Genomic DNA, 22,331 nt, shown 5'->3' on the forward strand with positions numbered 1-22,331 from the left:
TAGGTATTATTATAGCATCCAGAAAACAGTTGGGGACTCAAGGAAAGGTAATAGAATAAAGAAAGAAGAAGATATAATATCGAGGATGAGATTTGGGCACACGGGATTAAACAGCACACTGAAAATAATTAACAAACATGATACAGGTTGTTGTAATCACTGTGGACAAACAGAAACAATAGAACACATTTTCATGGAATGCAATAAATATACACACGAAAGAGAAATGTTAAAAAGAGAATTAAATACAACTAAATTAGAGATAAAGGAATTGCTGCAAAGATCGTCTGGGGATATAAGTTTTAACAGCATCTTTAGGTTTTTGAGAAGAACAGGGAATTTGGAAAGGATTTAGTTGGTTTTTTTTTAGAATCTTGTCCATACTCCAATCCAGAAGGTGGCGGTAATGCACCTTAAGCTGTTTGCCAACCGCCATAAAAAGACAAGAAGAAGAAGAAGAAGAAGGGTAAGTGCCAGATAGTCGAACACAGTTTTACTGCAAGTAGTTATCCAGCGCTCATAGTTTCCGGTTTCCCTTGTAGTGTTTTGTTTCTTTTTCATAGTTCCCCTCCTGTCCAGTTTTTGTTTTTTTGCATTCCTTGCTCCTGTCCCGCTCCTTGGTTTATGTATCCTCGCCTCCTCGTGCTGACTTCTCGTTCTGGGACCTTCGCTCGCCTGACTTCGCCTCTAGACCGCTCCTCACCGGATCTACACCTCCATTCATCGGCACCGACCTACGCCTCCTTCACACTGCCTCCTCGCCTGCTCCTGCTTTGGACTGACGTTCTTCTGATCTCCGGTTTCGACCCTCGCCTGATTGACTTCGCCTCACGCCTCACGGACCAGTGTGTCATCTCCTCCCATCCATCCTCGAGCTCTTCACTGCAGCTGGCTGTCTCCTCTCACCAGGACCATCCCCCCTGCAACGATCCCACCGTGCTGGAACATCTCAGCTCCTCTGAACCCCCTCCTGACAGAGTAACGGTTAGTGGTTTCCGTATTCTGACTTTTGCTTTTGCTTCTGTCTCCTGTCGGGCCACTAACCGTTCTCTCCCTGTCCTTAGACTCGTTCCAGTCGTTTACCCTGAGACCGACACCAGAGCCAGGTTCACTTTGAGAGGCAAGGCCCCACCAAGAAAAATAAATTTTTTAACCTGAGTCTTGGTGTTTGTGGTGATTTTGGTCCAGACATTTGGGGGTTCGTTACAATATGTGTATATACATATATATATATGTATATATTAAAGTGAGGTAAAAGATGTGTGGTTTGGTGAATTTTATTTTTCTTCAGGTAAAAGAAAATGCAGTGGTTTGTTTTGTTTGTTGTTTGGGCCTGAAGTTGGTAAGACTTCACAAAGTCAATAATTTCACTATTGTAAATAAAATCACTGTTCTATCACATAATCCTGACTTAGTGGCTGCTTGAGTGGTGCAGAATGTGGAATCACCCATAATAAATAGCATCCTGGCAGCTGTTATTGCGCTGTGGTATAACATCACACAAACACTCCATCCATCTGTTCCTGGCCCAGCCCTTCACTCCAATTTTAGAACTCAGTGTGGCCCACGAGTCCGAAAGTTTGCCCACCCCTGGTGTAGTGACAACGGAAGTTTACCAAGAGGTACAAAATTCAACCAATGAACGCATGCAAAATTTCACTCCAGCCAAACATCGTCTTCTGGAGTTTTGGCACTGATGTGCAAAGAAGCCAAGTAGCTACAAGCAACCTCCTTGGCTTCTAGCGTTTTCCAAGCTTTACACTGCATATTTCATCACATACCGAGGAATAATATTTGGCATTGTGGATTTATCACAGAAGTTTATGGTCATACATACATCAAACAAAGGCGGTAAATAAGCTAATCCCACAACTTGTAACCATTTTTATCATGCTAAGTGTTGGCAAACAGTATTGCTCTGTGTATAAGTGTATATCTGGATGGTCAAAGGAAAAGTTTACAAGACAGTGGTAAGAAAAGCTATGCTGTATGGTCTGGAGACATTGACAAAAAGACAGGAGAAAGAACTGGAAGTGGCAGAAATGAAGATGTTGAGGTTCTCCTTAGGAGTAACAAGGATGGATAAGATTAAGAATGAGATCATCAGAGGTACAGCACAGGTTGAACAACTGGGAGATAAAGTTAGAGAGGCCAGACTGAGATGGGTTTGGACATGTCCAGAGGAGGGACAGTGGGTATATTGGTAGAAGGATGTTAGAAATGCAGCTGCCAGGAAAAAGACAAAGGGGAAGGCCAAAGAAGAGATGTATGCATGCAGTTAGAGGACAAGGAGGTAGTTGGAGTGAGGACAGAGGATGCAGAGGGATGCTCAGATGCTCAGGGAGCTTGTGCCCATACACATGAAAAATTAGAGGGAACATTGCTGTTTACATGTTTTGAGCACACAAATGAAACTTAATGAGACATTTGAGTTAACATTTCTAAATTAATGTTTGAAACAAAATGACTTTTGTAAACCTTGATGAGTATGAAAACCTGGAAAACTGTTTGGTTTGAGACGATCATACATTTTCTTTAACATTTTATAAGAACCGGCATATTTACATTTCTAAATTTACATTTTTAATCGATTGACAACACTACGTAAATAGTAGTAAGAGAGGATCCTTAATTAATTAATGATATTCTGGGACATTTTACTTGTATCATTGAAATAAAAAGCCTATTAGAAAGATGCAACTGTGAATAAATGCAAGATTAGGGGCTTCAGGAGCTGAGATTTCACCTTGTCATTTCCAGTTCTTTATGAACCAGCTCTTTCTGTGACAAGTGGTGAATGAGGGCCACGCCGATGCAGTCTCCCCAGACATTCATGACAGTGTTGCAGCGGTCCCTAAGGCAAACAAATTTTTTAAAAGAGATTAATGTTTTCTCACAGTGAGCTACACATTTTGACAAAGTACAGAGAAACTCCTAAAAGTGCCTGAAATGACTTCTGTTGTGACTTGGCACTAAATAAATAAACTGAACTGAATTTAAAATTTGATGAATAACATCTGACTCAAATGACATTCAGGATGGCATTTAAAAACTAACGTATTTAACGTATATATTCCAATTTTTACTGAACATATAAATGAATGCTTCTGGACTACAGTGTGCATAAGCCTGTCCTGATAAAAATTTTTGCAGGGCAATTGTCTCAAAAATTATTGCGATAAATAATAAACGGCCTTGGCGACGTCATTATGCCAAGGTTCTCATCCGAGTTTCGTTTTTCTGGTTTAAAAAGGAGCAACATGATCCAGAACCTTTAAGCAGACAGAGTTGAACTGGGAGGTTAACTCATCAGTGGTGGTAGGAAACACTGGGGGCTGATTAGTCTTTTCCGAGTTAAAGACATCTGTGAAACGCGCAGCAGTGAAGGGGTTAATGGCCCGGCTGTGACATGCAAGAGCGCACGGCTTAGGAGTTAGACGGGGGGAAGTGAACTCATACAGGACTGGGGGAGTGGTGGCGCAGAGGTTAGAGAGGTGGGCCTGTGATCCGAAGATCGCCGGTTCACGCCCCGACAACATCAAAAATTGTGGGTGGGGTAGGTGAAACACCCACACTTGCCCCCACCCTCATTTGCCCCACTCTGGGCCCATGAGCAAGGCCCTTAACCCCCACCATGTGCTCCTTAAACAGGTCTCTCTTGAAAATGAGTTCTCGTGGCTCAATGAGACTAACCTGGATAAATAAAGGCTAAATGAAAAAAAATAAAAAAGTGATCTGAAAACACATCATCATCGATTTCAAAACAACTAACAGTCACATCGCGTGTTAAAACAAGGTCCAGTGTGTGCCCGCACTCCTGGGTGGGACCATCCACCTGCTGAGCCAGACCAAATGAGTCCAATTAATCTAAAAAGTCTTTAACCAAGGGCTTCTCCTGACAACAAACATGAATATTAAAGTCCCCAATGATCAAAACATGATCATATTTCGGTGTGATTACAACCAGGAAGTCAGATAATTCATTTATGAAATCCTTGGATCGAAGGGGGTGGTAAAGTGCACAAAGTGTCAAAGGCGAATGGCCGAGTTCAAAGACGCTCAGCTCAAAGCTGGAGCAGGAAACCGGGATGGACAGTTGTTACAAGAACTCATTCACCTCTCTTTCAGTGGCGCTCATCAATGAGCGGATGACTCGGGACAAACAGGGACAGGGAATTTATATAGGTAACTTTGTATTGTGTGTGGTAGGATGGGTTATCTGTTTAAATGTAATGCATGTGGGTTTTTATGTAGAATGTGTTTATTGTGCAACATACTATTTTATCCAGAACAAATTTCTCACAAGGGGGAATAATAAAGGCTTTTTGAACTTTGAACAAATAAACTGAAACAAATGAAAACAATCTGCTTGGAATTTATTCCCCAGATGGTCATGTGAGACTAAAACTGAACTTCTTGTTCATCGAGGACAACACCATGTCTGGGATAAACCTAATACCTCACATTGTGCTGAGAAGACCATCCCTAGCATGGTGGTTGCAATTCTCTTTGACAAATTGACAAATATCTGGAGCAGACTACACCTAAAAACTGAGGCAGTCAACTCAGGAAGTAAGAAACGTTTTTCTGCATCATTCCTCAGCATGATGTTCCTAAAGTTGAGCGAGTTGTGAGTTACACATAAAATTGTGGTAAAAAAAAAAGTCAAATTGTTCTGATATCAGTCCTGGAGGTCAAAGTTATGTCATTCAGGTAAGCTACGTGGATAAACAGTGCACTCTTGTTTAAGCAATACGACCTATGAGCAGAAGATTATACTTACAGAAGCCATTCCAAAACTACCAGAAGGGAGGCATCTCTCGCAGGGAGACCAACCGCTGTCAAAATAAAGAGCGTGGTCACAGCTCCTGTAGCTGGGATCCCTGCTGCTCCTAAGGTGGAGACGACTGCAGTCGCACTGCAAACCAACCACACACTTTGTAAGACAGGGTTCTTCAACTAAACTGCTCAGGGGGCCAGAGTTATTGAAAGCCAGTAGCTCAGGGATTGGACAGCCAACGATTAGTCATTATGTAAATAAACCAAGTATTACGATATGTTAACTTTTAAATTTGTTTATTTTGCTGCATTCAATCATAATGCAATAAACAATACAAAAGTGAAATTCAGTGAAATTACATTTCAAGATTTATTTCCTTGCAACAAAATTAGTGATATTCTAATGTGAGACAATATTAAAAACAAATAACATATAATGCCTCCTATTTAAGATAAATATTGTTCTGCCATCTCTAACTTGCCAATACTACACACTTTTCAAAAGAAATAAAAATTGATCTTACTTGTAGTTAAATATTTTTTAAATTAAATAAAAAGCTGCTGTGCATCCTCATCAGTATTCTCCCAGTAATGAATCCCTTTTCTCTTACTTAATCTGGCTCATGGGCAATCACACACTGATATGAAGAGTTTATAGAGGTTGTTCCCGGTACATATAAAGAGGAAAGCACAATGCACTGAGTATCCTTACTGAAGAATGAATTCACAAGGGTGAGGCCTGGCTTGGCCTAGCACAGTGTTGTGTCATTGCTTTCATTGGGGAGAGGACTCTTCATGAAGTGTACTTCTGTATGCTTGTGAAAATGTTGAAAATTGAGATGGGCACATAAAACGTGTCAAGGTAATGTGTATTATTTGCACTCGCCATGCTCCATGCCTTTTTGTCCTATACTGTGATATGAATGATAAAGTGTTCCATGTAACAATCAGTTTTGGTCAGTGAAGAACAGAAAGAACTAGTTTCATTATCCTCAAGGTTTAATTGATTTGATACCGATATGATACAATTGAGGGCAGCACGGTGGCGCAACTGGTAGAGCTGCTGCCTCTCAGCGAGCAGGTCCTTGGTTCAAACCCCGGTCCAGGGGCCTTTCTGGGTGGAGTTTGCATGTTCTCTCCGTGCATGCGTGGGTTTTCTCCGGGTGCTCCGGTTTCCTCCCACAGACCAAAAACATGCATGTTAGGCTGATTGGTAACTCTAAATTGTCCCTAGGTATGAGTGAGAGAGTGAATGGTTGTTTGTCTCGTGTGTCTCTATGTGGCCCTGTGATGGACTTGCGACCCGTCCAGGGTGTACCCCGCCCCTCGCACAGTGATTGCTGGACATGGGCACCAGCGACCCCCGTGACCCAAAATGGAATAAGCGGGTAAAGATAATGGATGGATGGATGGATGATACAATTGATATGATATGGTGACATGTCTTCAAGCAGAGTCCTTAACTCAGATCCACTCCATCCTGTCTGCAGCAGACCTTTTGATGATGGCTCAGACATAAAAGGGAGGGGCTGAGGGCTGAGCTGGAGGTTATTCTATAAAAGTAACTTTTCTGGTCTAGGAAGTTAGAACAGGTCAGTGTTTCAGACGGATGAAGGCATTGAGAAGAGTGTGATCTTGGTATTGCATTAATCTTCCGTGAATGCTGGAATGTTCCCCAAAGCTTTGTAAATAAATCTGATGAACTACACCTTGGTCTTGTTTGGAAATCTCAGTTTTTCCACGACACAGGATTGGCTCGATGATTGAAATGTTTTGCAATTTCAAATATTTTAAAGGTCTCTCTCGCAGATTTTTTTCTGATAATTTTTTTTTTTCACTAATGAACTTATTGGCAAACCGCACTTAAAGTCAACCGTGGGCCTTAAGTGACCCGTCATCTGAATAGCCCTGCTGTAAGAAGTTTTTCAGGAACACAATGCAGCAGAATACAGCAGACATTTCCTCATAACAATCTTATTCTAAAGTTTTTACTATAACAACAAAAACCATGGCATACCAGATGGCTATTATCTGACTGGACTCCAGATTGATATTGTTAAGCTGGGCGATGAAAACAGCTGCACAAGCTTCATAAAGGGCGGTTCCATTCATGTTGACGTTGGTCGCAATGGGCAGCATGAGACGAGTGACTCTTCTGTCAAACTTCAGTTTCTCCTCACAGCAACGAAAGGTGATTGGCAGAGTGGCAGAGCTGTGAGAAAAAACAGAACCTTTATTTGTATACCATCCACATGAAGAAAAGTCTTCTCCTCCATGTCAATGAACGCTGTGAGGCCAGCTTACCTGGATGAGATGAGAACTGCGGTCAGTAAGGCATGGAAGACCCGCTTCATGACAGCAAAGGGGTTACGTCGCACAAACAAGAAATAGATCAGCGGGAGAAGGACTAATCCATGGAATGCATGCCTAAAAGACACAAACATTACCTAAACAATATTGAGGGCCATCAAACAGTGAAAACTGATGGCTGATCTTGTTACAAATTTAAATGCTCGACAATGTTTACCAAGCAACATTTTTTGCTTTCAACACTTTAATTTATGAGATAGATGATACATGGTGTTTAAAGTCTTCTTCTTCCCTCTTCAGGGGTCGACACAGTGAGTCATCCTTCTCCATCTCACTCTGTCCTCTTTATTCATGACATACCCAAGGCCAGATTAACCATATGGTCAACTGGACAAGTACCCAGGGACCCACGATGTCAAAGGGGCCCAGGGCAGTGAGGGCACAAGCAAAATATCTGGTCATCTTGGAGCCCTGTGCTGCGCAGAGAGACTGCTGAGCTTCTGCTGCATTTGGGTCGCCCCGCCTCCCCCCAGCGCCGGCTGCTGCAGCTCTCGTGTTTTTTTTTTTCAATCCTCCACGGTGCGACCTGTCAACCAATCTAGTAGGCATGTCAGCAACTGACCAATCCATCCATCCATTATCTTTACCCGCTTATTCCATTTTGGGTCACAGGGGTCGCTGGTGCCCATGTCCAGCAATCACTGTGCGAGGGGCGGGGTACACCCTGGATGGGTCGCAAGTCCATCACAGGGACACATAGAGACAAACGAGACAAACAACCATTCACTCTCTCACTCACACCTAGGGACAGTTTAGAGTTACCAATCAGCCTAACATGCATGTTTTTGGTCTGTGGGAGGAAACCGGAGTACCCGGAGAAAACTCACGCATGCACGGAGAGAACATGCAAACTCCACCCAGAAGGCCCCTGGACCGGGGTTTGAACCAAGGACCTGCTCGCTGAGAGGCAGAAGCTCTACCAGTTGCGCCACCGTGCTGCCCAACTGACCAATCAACGACCGCAATTTCTCCTGAAGGTAAACGCCCCTTACCTACTGACATGCCCATCAGGTTTTGTTTTCTAGAATGTTAACAACACAAAATGTTGGTTACGTACTGTAACCCCAGATTCTATGAGTATAGGCGTAGCCCTTTAAGTTCTGGGCCTCACTGTTTCTTAAATGGCTGAAGAAAAAGCTATTTGGGAGCCGATTACCCAGTCTCACCGTAATTTATACAGACTGGGGTTGAGGCCTACAAAGCAGGTGTGCGTGGACTAAAGTTTTTTCAGTGCTGCGCTGTGCGTGAAGGGGATAAACCATTGGTTACGTACTGTAACCCCAGATTCTATGAATATAGGCGTAGCCCTTTAAGGCTGTCGCTGATGGGTTTTATCCTGATATGCGGAGCATTACACTGAAAAATTTAGTCCACGCCCACCTGCTGTGTGAGCCCCACCCGGTCCGTATAAATTACGTTAAGAGCGGGTAATCGGCTCCCATTTTTCTTCAGCGAGCTAATAGCACTGTCAGAAGAACGAAGAAGGTAAGTTGTGTAGATGACCAATCTTTGTTAAGAATGCTTGGCCCGTCACGTTGACCTTCGGTCGTCCTGGTGAGCTCTCCTCCCTGAGGAGAAGCTGACGAGCAGTCTAGTTTCAAGGTAAGCTACAGGTCGCTACACGCTGGACAACGCCATCTTGTAATTTTCCTCTTATCGCCGATCCTCGGAGCGAATCGGATGGTTCCTCCGGGACATGCGGCGTTCAGCTGCAGCCCCGCTGCTCATTCCCTCCTGGAGACGTAGTGTCGGTGGAGGGGGGCTGAGCGAATGCTCACCTCATCCCACCTTGTTTCGCATCGGCGATCACACCGCTCCCAGCTGACGGCGCCCTCTGGGGTTGCCCAGCGTAACCCAGGAGGCTGCTGACATTAAGGGACCCTTTTTTATGTCCCGCGCCTTTCCCGCCAGTTCGGATGATCTGGCGGGAAGGTTTATTTATTTATCCTGATGCATGCTCAATAATCCAGGTAGAAAAATCTAAAAAAGTTAAATCTGGTCCTCTGGATATTCAAAAAAACAAAACAAAGCAAATCAACAAAAAAAAATGTAGAAACGTTTCGTCTCTCATCCGAGAGACTTCCTCAGTCTGATTGGGGGGCCGGTCTCCACAGTCCACGCCCATCTCCAGAGCAAGGGTTTCACCGAGCGGAAATTCCCTCAGTGCCCCCTGGAGCCAAGCCTGACAGAGGCTTCATCAGAGCAAGATGTCCAGGTGGACCAGCGTCCCGCACCTACGGTTAGCGTAACCCAGACGGTGACACCGCTCTCCAACTGAGCTCACCAGCATGCGTTCCAGACGGGCCCAGCAAACAACACGTTACACTGTTGGCGTACACGTTCAGAGGCGGGAAGAGATGTACGTTCCGTCTGCAGGGCAGCTGACGTCATCCCCAACCGGTGCACCTCTTTGCTGTCTGCCGGCCCGCATTGCAGCTGGAGGATGGAGTTTTCAGCGTTTCCCTAAGACCGCCAAACAGATGGCGCTCTAGGACAACAAATGGCAGCGCAAATGACGGTTTTGGCGGAGGATGTGTGTGGAGGTGACACGAGTTTGGAGTAAACATCATATAATGATGAAAGTGTCTATTTTTAGCCAGTCTGTCAGATCGGATGACTTGACAGCGGCTCCCTCTCACATCCTCCACACGAAATGAGCCGGTGGCAAGACGTTCCACAGCCGTCTCGCTGAGCTTCACCGCAGCCCCACCCATCAGAGCCCGGCCCTTTTCATCCCGGCAACAGTGTCCAATGTTTTCCCAGAGATCCCCAGCAGACGGCGCCCTGGGCCAACAAATCCCAGAGCTCATCGGGAAAAAGATTCAAAATGACGGTCTGCGGAGGGTGTGTGTGAAGATCATACAATGTTGAATAAAACTTCATTTAATGATCAAGTGTCTGTGTTTAGCCAGTCTGTAAGCTTGTATGAACTCACAGCGGCTGCGCACACATCCTCCACAAAAATGAGCCGGTGTCCTTAAATAAAGGGTTTTCAAACTCACCGCAGCTCCAGACATGTCGAGGCGCTCACAGAACACAACAGTGGTAAGTGATGTGGCTTATAAGAACCACATTGGTGTTCAATGCAGCTGAAGCGGTACCTTAGTTCAAAAGATTTATTGGACAACGGATTACAAGTATTCAGAAGATCAAAACAAATACATTTGTATGCATACAAATGGGCATTTCTCAGACAGACCTGTATCAGCTCCAATCTTCCAGCAAAATGCAACGACCTCTGCTGTGACTCTGTTCCTTATCCTAGATTTTCTACAGCCTCGGCTTCTGATTGGTTTAAACACCCCGTTGTCATGGTTACGGGGCTCCTCTGCCTGGCAGATAAGTCTTGGAGGTCACATACCGAAAGATAAAGTTTATGGCCCTTTGTTTAGCCGGTGTTTTTAGCTGAAGATTTTACCCTGAGCTGATCACACTTGTTAAACGATTAAATGCTACTTTCTATTATCTTTACTAATTATGTTTAGTCAGCTATATTAAGTTTAAGCAAACTACATTGAGTTTAAAGTAGAGAAATGTGTTCAGAGACTCTTAACGTCTCTCATCTTGTGTGTGTGCGTGTCAGTCCCTGTGTGTGTGATTGCGTATGTGTGTGTGAGTGAGAACTTATAATAATGTGAATTAGCTGAAGATTTTCTCTAGTTAATGTAAGATTATATTTAAACAAACTACCTGAAGTTAATATTCTATTTAAGCAAAGTAACTGATTAATACTTAAATGATTGTAAGGTAATAAAAACCCCTCAAAGAATGACACACTCATTTTATAACATTAAATTTCAAGCTTGATTAAAATAATAATAAAAGATAAAACATGAAATCCAACATAAGCGAAACAACTCGTAGTCAACCTGAGCTGCACGATCTTCACCCAAGCGGTGTCAAACACGCACTCGCGCGACGCAAACACTCTTCACCCAAACGGTGTTGCGTTGATGATGGTGCACACACAGCTCCCCGGCGCTCACCGGCTCACAGCGGCATAAATATGGGCCGCAGGTCGGGTCGGTGGAGGACCTTGCTCTCAGCGAGAGCGACACACGCCGCAACCAAGCAAACGTGTGCCGCCGCGGCGGGGGCAGTCTTCACTCACCACTCCTCAGCGCTCGGCCGCTCACGTCAGCATTAACGTGAGACAGCTGAGCGAACCCAGTGACCAATCTCGCCCCAGCGAGAGCGGCGCGTGTCCCACCAAAGGAGACGCGAGCTCCCGCGGGGCTCGCAGCTTTCACTCAAACGGCACGGCGTAGATGAAGTCGCATTCACCGCTTCTCAGTGCCCGGCAGCTTAAATGCGGGACCGCAAAGCGAGCCCAGCGCAGGACCCCGCTCGCGGCAGGAGCGACACGCATTTTTCACCGCAGTGGCATCAAATGCGGGGGGCCAGCGGCGTCATCAGCTGTCACACGCTTCTCCTCAACACAAGGTGGACCCATGGTCTGAACGCAGCACAGAAGAGAAGCCTCGCCTTGGGTCTCACGGAACACATTCCCGCGACACATGATGACGGTCGAGGCGGTGGACTGGATGACATCCGTTCAAAACATGACGCATCACTTAAACGCACGTCCACTCCACGAACGTTACGCGGAGTGGCTAAAAACATGCTCATCAGACAGATGGATGGCCAGGTTGTTAAGCTAGGGTTATACTTTGCAATTTGCAACCCGACCCCCTCCGTTCGGAGGAATTTTAGAGACGGTCCTGTCATCACCAGACCAGGTCTCATCCCTAAATGCAGAAGTCCAAGAACTTCTGGTAAAAGAAGTAATCTCCAGAGTTCCCAACGGAGAGGAAAACACAAGGTTTTACTCACGTTACTTCCTGGTTCCCAAACGGACCGGAGGGATGAGACCCATTTTGGATCTGTCAGTTTTCAACAAGGCGATCATGGACTGACCATTTCACATGTTGACAACCAGACAGCAGTTGGACAACATCCAGAGAAACGATTGGTTTGTTTTCCGTCGACCTGAAAGATGCTTATTTTCACATACTGATCATCCCAAAACACAGAAAATTCCTGGGTTTCTCCTTTCAAGGGATGAAGTATCAGTACAACAGGCTGCCGTTCGGTTATTCCCTCGCACCTCGTACGTTCTCAAAGTGTGTGGAGACGGCCCTGCAACCGTTACACAGAGAAAAGATGAGAGTTTTGTTTTACCTGGACAACCTGCTGCTGCTGTCACGCTCCAGACAGGAGGCAGCGAGACAGGCCCAGGCGCTGACATCACACCTGTTAAATCTGGGCTTCGCCATAAATTGGAAGAAAAGTTCGATTTTCTCGACCCAGACAATTGTTTATCTGGGAGTGGAACTAAACTCAACCACCACGAGGGCTCGTTTATCACAAACGAGAATCGACACTTTGGAAGACCAGCTCCGCCACATAAGACCTGGCAGAGTGATAACAGCTGTTTCTATCATGAAGCTGTTAGGGATGATGTCGTCAGCTCACACAGTGGTCCCGCTGGGTTTACTACACATGAGACACCTCCAGAGGTGGTTTGCGCGTCTGCCTGTGGATCCAGTAAAACAAAAGAGACGGATGATCACTGTTCCTCCCTCCATGAGGGCAGACCTCCGACACTGGGGAAACACACTGGTTCTATCGTAGGGAGTCAGCAGACCCACGTCACACGTGTCAGTCTTCACAGACGTGGCTCTGTCAGGCTGGGGTGGACATGCCTATCTCAAGCAGTAGGGGCGCTGTGGCCCCATCACACATCAGCCCACATAAATGTTTTGGAGTGTTGCACGGTGCTGAACGTGATACAACATTTTGCACCTGTGCTGCAGAATCAACACGTTTTGATTCACACAGACAACAAGGGGACTGCTACATACATAAACCGACAGGGGTGTGTGCGCTCAGCCCAGATGTTACACATTGCGTGAAAACTACTGTGTTGGGCTCACCAAAATCTGCTCTCCATCAGAGCAGTTTACATACCCGGTGTTCTGAACTAAGGGGCAGATGTGATGTCCAGGGGCGGTCCACGTCACGGGGACTGGACTCTCCATCCAGATTTGATGGCTCAGACGTGGCAGAAATTTGGCAAAGCAGCTGTGGACCTATTTGCGACACGAGAAAACGCTCAGTGTCAATTATAGGTTTCTCTGAGCCCGCGAGACGAACCACCACTGGGGGTGGATGCGTTTGCCCACAGCCCATGGCCCAAAACGCTTCTGTACACGTTTCCTCCACCTCCTCTGATATTACGGTTCCTGAACCGAGTTCAGGAGGAGGGATTGACAGCTCTCCTGGTGGCCCCCGAGCGTGTGAACACACCATGGTTCCCAGTCCTGCAATGCCTGCTGTCGGGGCGCCCGTGGAAACTGCCGTGGAGGGAGGACGCTCTCCTCCAGGCAGAAGGAGCGATCAGGAGTTACCCAGAAATAGGCCAGCACTTGTGGGTCTGGCCGCTGAGTGGATCCGCTTAGAGAAGATGGGTCTCCCATAGGATGTTGTGCGCACAATTCAGGTTTCACGTGCTGCATCTATCACAGCGCTGTAAACATCAAAGCGGACAGCTTTTCAGCGCTGGTGTACAGAGAAGGGTGTAGAGGCCACTTCATGTCCACTGGGTGGCATGCTGTCTTTTCTACAACAGCTGATGGACAGGAACTTGGCGTTCAGCACGATTAAAACGTATGATGCAGCCATCTCTTCCTGCCACGAAGGGTTCAGAGACAGAACAGCTTTTAATCATCCGCTGATGAAGCGTTTTCTAAAAGGTGTACAGAGACGCAGGCCTGTTTCACGCTCACTTTTTCCACAGTGGGATTTAATGCTGGTCCTGCGAGCCCTGACCAAAGCTCCATTTGAGCCTCTGGATCAGGTTCCACTTAAATTCTTGTCTCTTAAAACAGCCCTGCTGCTGGTTTTAACATCCGCTAAGAGGGTGAGTGATTTATCTGCCCTCTCTGTCCCGCCGTCATGTCTCAGATTTCAGGCTGACGGCAGCTCAGCTGATTTAAGACCAAACCCAGCTTTTATGCCTAAAAACATCACGAGCTCTTTTAAATCAAGAGCGATATCGTTGGAGGAGTCTCCCCCCCACAGATCAGAAGAAGTAGCGTCTTTCCATCTTCTCTGTCCGATGCGGGCGTTGACGTGCTACATGGCGCGCACAGCTGCAATGCGTCAAACTCAACATTTGTTTGTGCATTATAGAGATGCATCTGTAGGTCGCCCGTTATCCACCCAGCGCTTGTCACACTGGCTGTGTGAGGCCATTTCTAAAGCCTACAGAGCATCAGATTTAGAGCCTCCTGTCAACCTCAGAGCACACTCGACCAGGGGTATAGCATCTTTGACTGCTTTGCATAATGGTATGACAATGCAGGACATTTGCACTGCGGCCGTGTGGTCAACACCATGCTCATTCATTCGCTTTTATCTACGTGATGTGACTGTTTGTTCCATGACACATTCTGTCCTTAGTGTTTACAGAATGAATATTGTTGTTTCATGGAACTACGTTTTACTCGTATCTGTCTGCATGCATTACAGTGTGAGATGTTATCAGTCACAAGTTGTGGTTGTTATTTTGGTTCTATTGTTACTAATCAGTTCATGACTATTGTTACCAATCAGTTCATTTGATTGATAATCAGCTCTCCTGTTATTATTAATCTGTTTATACTGTTCAGCTGTAAACCGGTTGGTTCATGGCTCTTTTCAGCATTTTTCCCTCCCCGTTGAAAGTTTTCCGGGGCGTTCATGCATTCAGAATGCATAGTTACACAACATGCGTCTGTGCATGGCACACATAATTACGCAATGCGTAATTACGCACATGGGGAGCTGAGTGACAAGACGTTTTTGGGCAAGCTTCTGCTTCATACGGTGTTCGAATGGACCCAGTGAGGCGAGGACAACATCCGCATCGCCCTTAACCCATCAGCGACAGCCTTAAAGGGCGAAGCATAAATGAAATAGAACGTTGGTTACGTACTGTAACCCCAGATTCTATGAATATAGGCGTAGCCCTTTAAGTGTCGGGCCTCACTGGCTTCTAAATGGCTGAAGAAAAGCTATTTTGTTAAATGGTAAATTAATTGATAAATGGACTGTACTTATATAGCGTCTTTCTATCTTATTTCAAGATACTCAAAGTGCTTTACACTACAATCTGTGTCCTCATTTACCCATTCATACAGCACTCTGGTAGATCTCTACAAAGCTAATAGAACAATTCATTCTAAAGAGACTAATCAGTGCTTTTTTAGATCACATTCATACACCGATGGAACACACATCAGAGGCTATGAGGGGTTCAGTGTCTTGCCCAGGGACACTTAGACATGTGACTGCTGGTGGATTCGAACCCCCAACTCTTGCATTGGAGGACGACTGCTCTAACCACTCAGCCACAGCCGATTACCCGCTCTTAACGTAATTTATACGGACCGGGTGGGGCCCACACAGCAGGTGGGCGTAGACTAAATTTTTCAGTGTAATGCTCCGCATATCGGGATAAAACCCATCAGCGACAGCCTTAAAGGGCTACGCCTATATTCATAGAATCTGGGGTTACAGTACGTAACCAATGGTTTATCCCCTTCACGCACAGCGCAGCACTGAAAAAACTTTAGTCCACGCACACCTGCTTTGTAGGCCTCAACCCCAGTCTGTATAAATTACGGTGAGACTGGGTAATCGGCTCCCAAATAGCTTTTTCTTCAGCCATTTAAGAAACAGTGAGGCCCAGAACTTAAAGGGCTACGCCTATACTCATAGAATCTGGGGTTACAGTACGTAACCAACGTTCTATTTAGTATAGACTTCGCCTTTTATAGCTGTCGCTAGTGGGTTAAAGGCAAAGCAGGATGTAGTCTATGCCTCACTGGGTCCATTCAGACACAATATGAAGCGCCCGCTTGCACCAAAAAACATTTCATCATTCAGCCTTCTGTGTGCGTAATTACGCAGCGCGTATATACGCGCACCATGCACAGGAGCGCGCTGTGTAATTACGCATTCCATGCACAGGAGCGCCCCGGAGAGAAAAAGTTTTAGACGGGGGAAAAAAGGGGAAGGCTGAAAGTAGTCCTGCTGCCAAGAATGGAAAAGAACAGAGGTTACAATTGTAACCATGTAACAGTGAGCAGAGCTAGTCAACAGCTCTTCAATATGAACTGATTAATAACAAATTAACTGATTAGTAATCAAATTAACTGATTGATGACAGTAATCATGAACTGATTAGTAACAATAGAAACAGCAGTCACAAACTGGTAACTGATAATAAATATCTCACACTGTAATTGCATGCAGTCAGATGTGAGTTTAAAACGAAATTCCATGAAAACAGTAAGATTTGTTCTGTTAGAACACTAAGAGCAGAATGGGCCATGGAGAAAGCTGAAACATCACGCAAATAGAAGCATTTATCTGCTTCAAGGTGATGTCCAAGCGGCTGCCTTACAAATGTCCTCCACTGTCATACCACTATGCAAAGCTGTCGAAGATGCAATTCCTCTGGTGGAATGAGCTCTGAGATTCTCTGGAGGCTCCAATCCTGATGCCCTGTAAGCCTCAGAAATGGCCTCACACCGCCAGTGTGAAAGACGCTGAGTGGATAATGGGCGACCTGCAGAGACATCCCTATAATGCACAAACAGATGCTGAGTCTGCCGCAGAGGAGACGTGCATGCTATGTAACATGCCAGCACACGCACAGGACAGAAGAAATGAAAAATTGATTCTTCTTCTGATTTGTGGGGCGGGGGATAAAACCACTCCAATGTTAACATTCTCAATTTAAATGAACTTGTGATGTTTTTGGGCATGAAAGCTGGGTTAGATCTCAGCGCAGCTGAGCTGACTTCAGCTTGAATCCTGAGGCATGACTGGGCAGCAGAGAGCGCAGCTAAATCGCTCACTCTCTTTGCTGATGTCAAAGCCAAAAGAAGGGCTGTTTTAAGTGACAGGAATTTAAGTGGCACCTGATCTAAAGGCTCAAAAGGAGCTGTGATCAGACCTCTCAGAACCATCGTTAGGTCCCACTGTGGAGCTAGTGGGCGTGACACCAGTCTGTGTCTGTGTCAGCACCAGCACTGAAAAGCTGTCCACTTTGATGTGTACAACGCTGTGGTGGAAGCGGCTCGTGAGTCTTGGATTGTGCGCACCACTTCCTAAGAGAGACCCATCTTCTCTAAGCGGATCCGCTCAGTAGCCAGACACAAAGGTGCTGGCCTATTTCTGGGTGACTCCTGATCGCTCTTCCCGCCTGGAGGAGAGCATCGTCCCTCCACGGCAGTTTCCACAGTCGACCCGATAACAGATGTTGCAGGTTTGGGAACCACGGGGCGCTCACGAGCTTGGGGGCTACAAGAATGGCTGACATTTCTTCCTCCCGGACACGGTTCAGAAACTGTGATATTAGAGGGACTGGAGAAAATGCGTAAAGGAGCATTTTTGGCCACGGGCTGTGGGCAAAAGCGTCCACTCCTAACGGTGGGTCGTCCCGTGGGCTCAGTGAGAACCATAATTGTGTAGTGAAATAGACCTCTGACATCAATCTGTCTCTGAAGACTTTCAGGGGACAGGAACTGTTATTTCATTGATTTGAATCCAGAAATACAAATTATCTCATCAAGAGACTATTTAATTGTATCCTGAATTAATCAATTGAAAGAGCACTCTTCTTTTTACATTATCATTACTATTTTACAATATCTTGATAATCAAAAGTGTGTTTAGTTCATACTATTTCTAAATGTTGAAGTGAACCACTCATTTAAATTAACTGTGAAACAGTATTAATGATTTTTAAACCTCATTAGACTTTGATCATACAGTTAAATGTCTATTTTCGAAGTAAGTGTGCATTTAGTCTTCTGTCTGAATGAGGAGTAGTGGATGTCGGTCGAAAGTCAGAGACAAGTTATGAGAACGAAGTGCCTTGTTTTTAAAACTCTCAGACAGTAAATAAGAACTAGCTGGCACCTGCTTTGTCTCACTTCTTCAAAATATTTCTCCGTCTGTACTAACCATTCGTATAACATTCCTGCTGTCTCCTGACTCCTAGTGACCCTCTGACATCACTAAAACTACACCCCTGCTGGTTGATTCAACCAATCAGGAAGTACCACATAACAGGAAGTGGATACCCTTTAAAAGGCAACACTTCTTGGAACTATTCAGTCAGATGGTGGAGGCATCCACCATCTCAGGTCACAAGCCGTTGACGCCCTGAAGTGTACCGGAGGGCTGAGCTGGATGTCGGAGGAAGGGTGCCATTTCCTGGTTCAACACATAACTTTCATCCATCTAAACTTCCTCCTTAAATCTATTCCTTCTCTTTAAACTTCTCTATTTGCCAGTAAATCAAGCTAGATGCCTTCAGAGATGAATCGGTCTCAATCAGTAATGTTCTGTTGTCTTGTTTAGTAAATCGTGCCAAGTTTATTAATCAGAAGCAGATCAGCAAATCAATGTGTACATGTTTGATGTTAAATTTTGATTCTGTTAAATAAATGACCGCATTTATTCTGATGGGTCAAAGATAAAATGGCGTCTCATGTCACTGATTAAACACTCCACTCTCATTGTTATCTTGGTCACATGGCAGAAATTTAACTCGAAAAAGAAAAGAATCCGTTGTAATTAAACAATTAATATTCTTTGTACTTGAACTAGCTTTAAGAATAATTAATTAGTAGTGAAGCTAATAGCTATATCACTACAATTGACACTGGGCATTCTCCCGTGTGGCGAACAGATCCACTGCTGCTCGGTCGAACCTGCTCCAAATCCGAGAAATCAGCTTGGGATGGAGACTCCAGTTCTCGTGGCGTGGACCGCCCCTGGACATTATGTCCGCTCCTCTGTTCAGGACGCCAGGGATGTACACTGCTCTGATGGAGAGTAGGTTTTTGTGTGCCCAACACAACAGCTGTCTCGCAATGCGTAACAGTTGGGCTGAGCGCACGTCCCCCTGCCGATTTATGTAAGCTGCAGTCACTTTGTTGTCTGTGTGGATCAGAAGATGTTGATTCCGCAAGAGGGGAGCAAAATGATAAATCACATTCCAAACTGTGAGACGTTCCAAAATGTTTATATGAGCTGATGTGTGAGGTGGCCACAGCACCCCTACTGCTTGAGACAGGAACGTTCTTCCCCAGCCTGACAGAGACGCGTCTGTGAAAACTGAGATGTGTGATGTAGGTCTGTTGATAGGAACTCCCTCTGACAGAGTGAGGGTTTCCCCAGTGATTCAGGTTGGTTCCCACGGAGGGGGGGCACAGAGATCATCCGCCTCCTCTGACGTACCGGATCTGTGCGCAAGCGAGCGAACCATCTCTGAAGGCGTCTCATGTGGAATAAGCCCAGCAGAACCACAGCGTGAGCTGAGGACATCGTTCCCAAAAGTTTCATGATAGAGACGGCCGTTACTACTCTGCTGGGTTTTACGTGGCGGAGCTGGTCCTTTAGAGCTTCGGCTCTCAGCTGTAATAAGTGGGTACTGATAAACAATCATCTGGGCCGGGAGAACTTATCTCTTCTCCCAGTTTATGGCAAAACCCAGGTTTAACAGGTGTGACGTCAGCGCTTTGGTTTGCATGCACAGCTTCTTCCTGCCTGGATCGAGTTAACAGCAGCAGATTGTCCAGATAAAGCAAAATTCTCATCCCTGCTCTGTGTAGCAGCTGCAGAGCCATCTCCACACATTTCGAAAATGTGCATGGGGTGAGGGAATAGCTGAACGGGAGCCTGTTGTACTTGTACTGGGTCCCTTGGAAGGAGAAACGTATGAACTTTCTGTGTTTTGGAATGATTGGTATGTGAAAATAGGCGTCTTTTAGATCTACGGAGGTAAACCAATCGTTCTGGTGAATGTTGTCCAACAGCTGCCTGGTTGTCAGCATGTGGAACTGTCTCTCCATGATCGAATTGTGGAATATGGATAGGTCGAGAATGGGTCTCATCCCTCCGGTCCTCTTTGGAACCAGGAAGTAATGTGAGTAAACCACATTACGGGGGGGGGGGGGGGGTGCGGCTTCATCAGGGGGCGCACAGTCTCTGACCTCCTCCGACTCCTTTGATTTTTCAAGCATGGCCATGAAATTGGCCCCGAACAGCGCGTCCGTCATGATGGGGCCCTCCAGCAGGTCTTTCTGCAGTTTCTCCGGCAAGGAGGAGGAGTGTCTGAGCCAGGTGGACCTCTGGATCATTGTCATCCAGGCGGCAATGCGCGACAGGCAGACCACAGAGGAAGTGCACAGGTTGAGGATGACATCAGACGCTTTGCAGAGCGAGCTCCTCATCTCCTCAGGCAGGTCTGTGTCCTCCAAACTTTTGGAGATGCTGTAGGCCAGCAGGGCGACATTGTTGTTCGCCTGGAAAGCACACTGGTGTGCTCAATTGGAGAGTGACGTCACCGTCTGGTCATGTTTCCCTGGAGTTACAGGTCGTTGGTCCAACCTGAACACTTTTGCTCATAGTGCTTCCGCCAGCCTTGGCTCCAGGGGGGCTACCGAGGGAAAGTTCTGTTTAGTAAACCCCTCCACTCTGGTGACGGGAGCGAAGGTGGAGACGGGTGCCTTCAGCTTTCCAGGTCCGGCTGCAGCCTCGTTCCAGTAGGACGTCACTGCTGGGAAACGAGGCCAGATGGGATCAGGGTGGAGCCAAACCTTCCTGCTAGATCATCCGATTTGGGCGGGGGGAGGAGAGGGACAGAAAGTCCCTTTGTGTCTGTCACCTCCTGGATTATGCCGGGCAGCTCCGAGAGGAGGGCACCGACAGCTGGGAGCGGTGTGTTTGCCGATGCGGAAAGGCCCAGGGAGGGTGAGCATCTGCTTGGCCCCCCTGATCCAATACTACACTCTCCAGGAGGGAATGAGCAGTGGGGCTGCTGCTGACGTCACCTTTTCTGGAGAAATCATCCGATTTGCTCCGTGACTCGGCATCAAAAAAGGCGATGGCGTCGTCCAGCGAACAGTCCCCCGTCACGGAGAGGCACTCCTCGATATTAGCCTTGAACAAGGCTGCTTGCCTCTGCTTCCCCTCAAGAGGGAGGAGGTCACAGAGATGGCAGAAGGCGGCGAGGTCGGCGTGGCGGGAATCCAGACATCCTTCACAGCTGTCATGCCGGTCGAAACTCAGCATGTAGCCGGTCTTGCAGGATGGGCACAGGCGGATGGTGCTGGACATCGTGTTCTTGCAAAAGCAGTGCTGGTTGCTTGCTGAATAAAAAATGGGAGCCGATTACCTGGTCTCACCGTAATTTATACGGACCGGGGGTGAGGCCCACACAGCAGGTGGGCGTGGACTAAAGTTTTCAGTGCTGCTCTGCACACGATGGGATAAACCCACTAGCAACAGCCTTAAAGGGCGAAGCCTATACGAAATAGAATCTGGGGTTACAGTACGTAACCAACGTTCTATTTCATATAGGCTTGGTCCTTTAAGGCTATCGCTAGTGGGTTAAAGGCAAAGCAGGATGTAATCTATGCCTCACTGGGTCCATTCAGACACGAGATGAAGCACCGGCTTGCACCAAAAAACATTTTATCACTCAACCTTCTGTGTACTGTGGAATTACGCGCTCCATGCACAGGAGCACCCTGGAGAAAAGGCCTCCGATGGGGAAAAGGAAGGTTGAAACTAGGGATGCACCGATCCACTTTTTTTAAACTTCCGATCTGATCCCAATACCTAAATCTGAATATCGGCCGACACCAATCCAGTTCCAATATCATGATCATTATTGATTTTATATGAGGCTGTAATAATCTCCTCTCAAGTACAATTTGTACAAATCTATGCATGCATGTCCAAAAAGACAACTTGAGGTAAGTTTTATTAATGTTGGATAAGTTTCAAAAGTTAGAATGAAATTCTGCTAACACAAAACCTGTATTTTTTATTCCTAGCTTTAAAGTGGATATTAAAGTGATTAATTTAAGTGATTGTTTAAAGTTGTTTTATATTTTTTTAAAAAGGGGACGATATAAGAATTGTTTTAATTCTTTCTGCACTCTTTTCATTCAAAGTTTTCTTTTTGATTTTTTTAAATTTTGTTTCTTTTAAATGAATGAATAAAATAAAATGTTAAATGGCTTCAAACACCTGCTAAGTTCATGGCATAAACCAACAGACATGATCCTGTTTTTAGTATTTTACATCACTTTATATTGTAGCTGTTTTTGTTT

The 22,331-nt window shown here is 45.9% G+C and overlaps 1 protein-coding gene across 1 annotated transcript in view; it reads right to left on the bottom strand.

The window, feature by feature from the left end:
* Positions 1 to 879: 879 nt before the first annotated feature.
* LOC119419394 (excitatory amino acid transporter 3-like) overlaps positions 880 to 22,331 on the bottom strand; it is a 90,828-nt gene continuing 69,376 nt past the window's right edge. Inside the window, exons 9-13 of the mRNA XM_037686702.1 lie at positions 7,084 to 7,206; positions 6,797 to 6,991; positions 4,784 to 4,918; positions 2,747 to 2,854; positions 880 to 1,084 (exon numbers count right to left, since the gene is read on the bottom strand). Of these exons, the coding sequence (XP_037542630.1) occupies positions 880 to 1,084; positions 2,747 to 2,854; positions 4,784 to 4,918; positions 6,797 to 6,991; positions 7,084 to 7,206 (766 nt within the window). The remainder of the gene's footprint in view (positions 1,085 to 2,746; positions 2,855 to 4,783; positions 4,919 to 6,796; positions 6,992 to 7,083; positions 7,207 to 22,331) is intronic.

The sequence above is a fragment of the Nematolebias whitei genome, chromosome 13, assembly GCF_014905685.2.
Source record: "Nematolebias whitei isolate Nwh7 chromosome 13, NemWhi1, whole genome shotgun sequence".
NCBI lineage: Eukaryota > Metazoa > Chordata > Actinopteri > Cyprinodontiformes > Rivulidae > Nematolebias > Nematolebias whitei.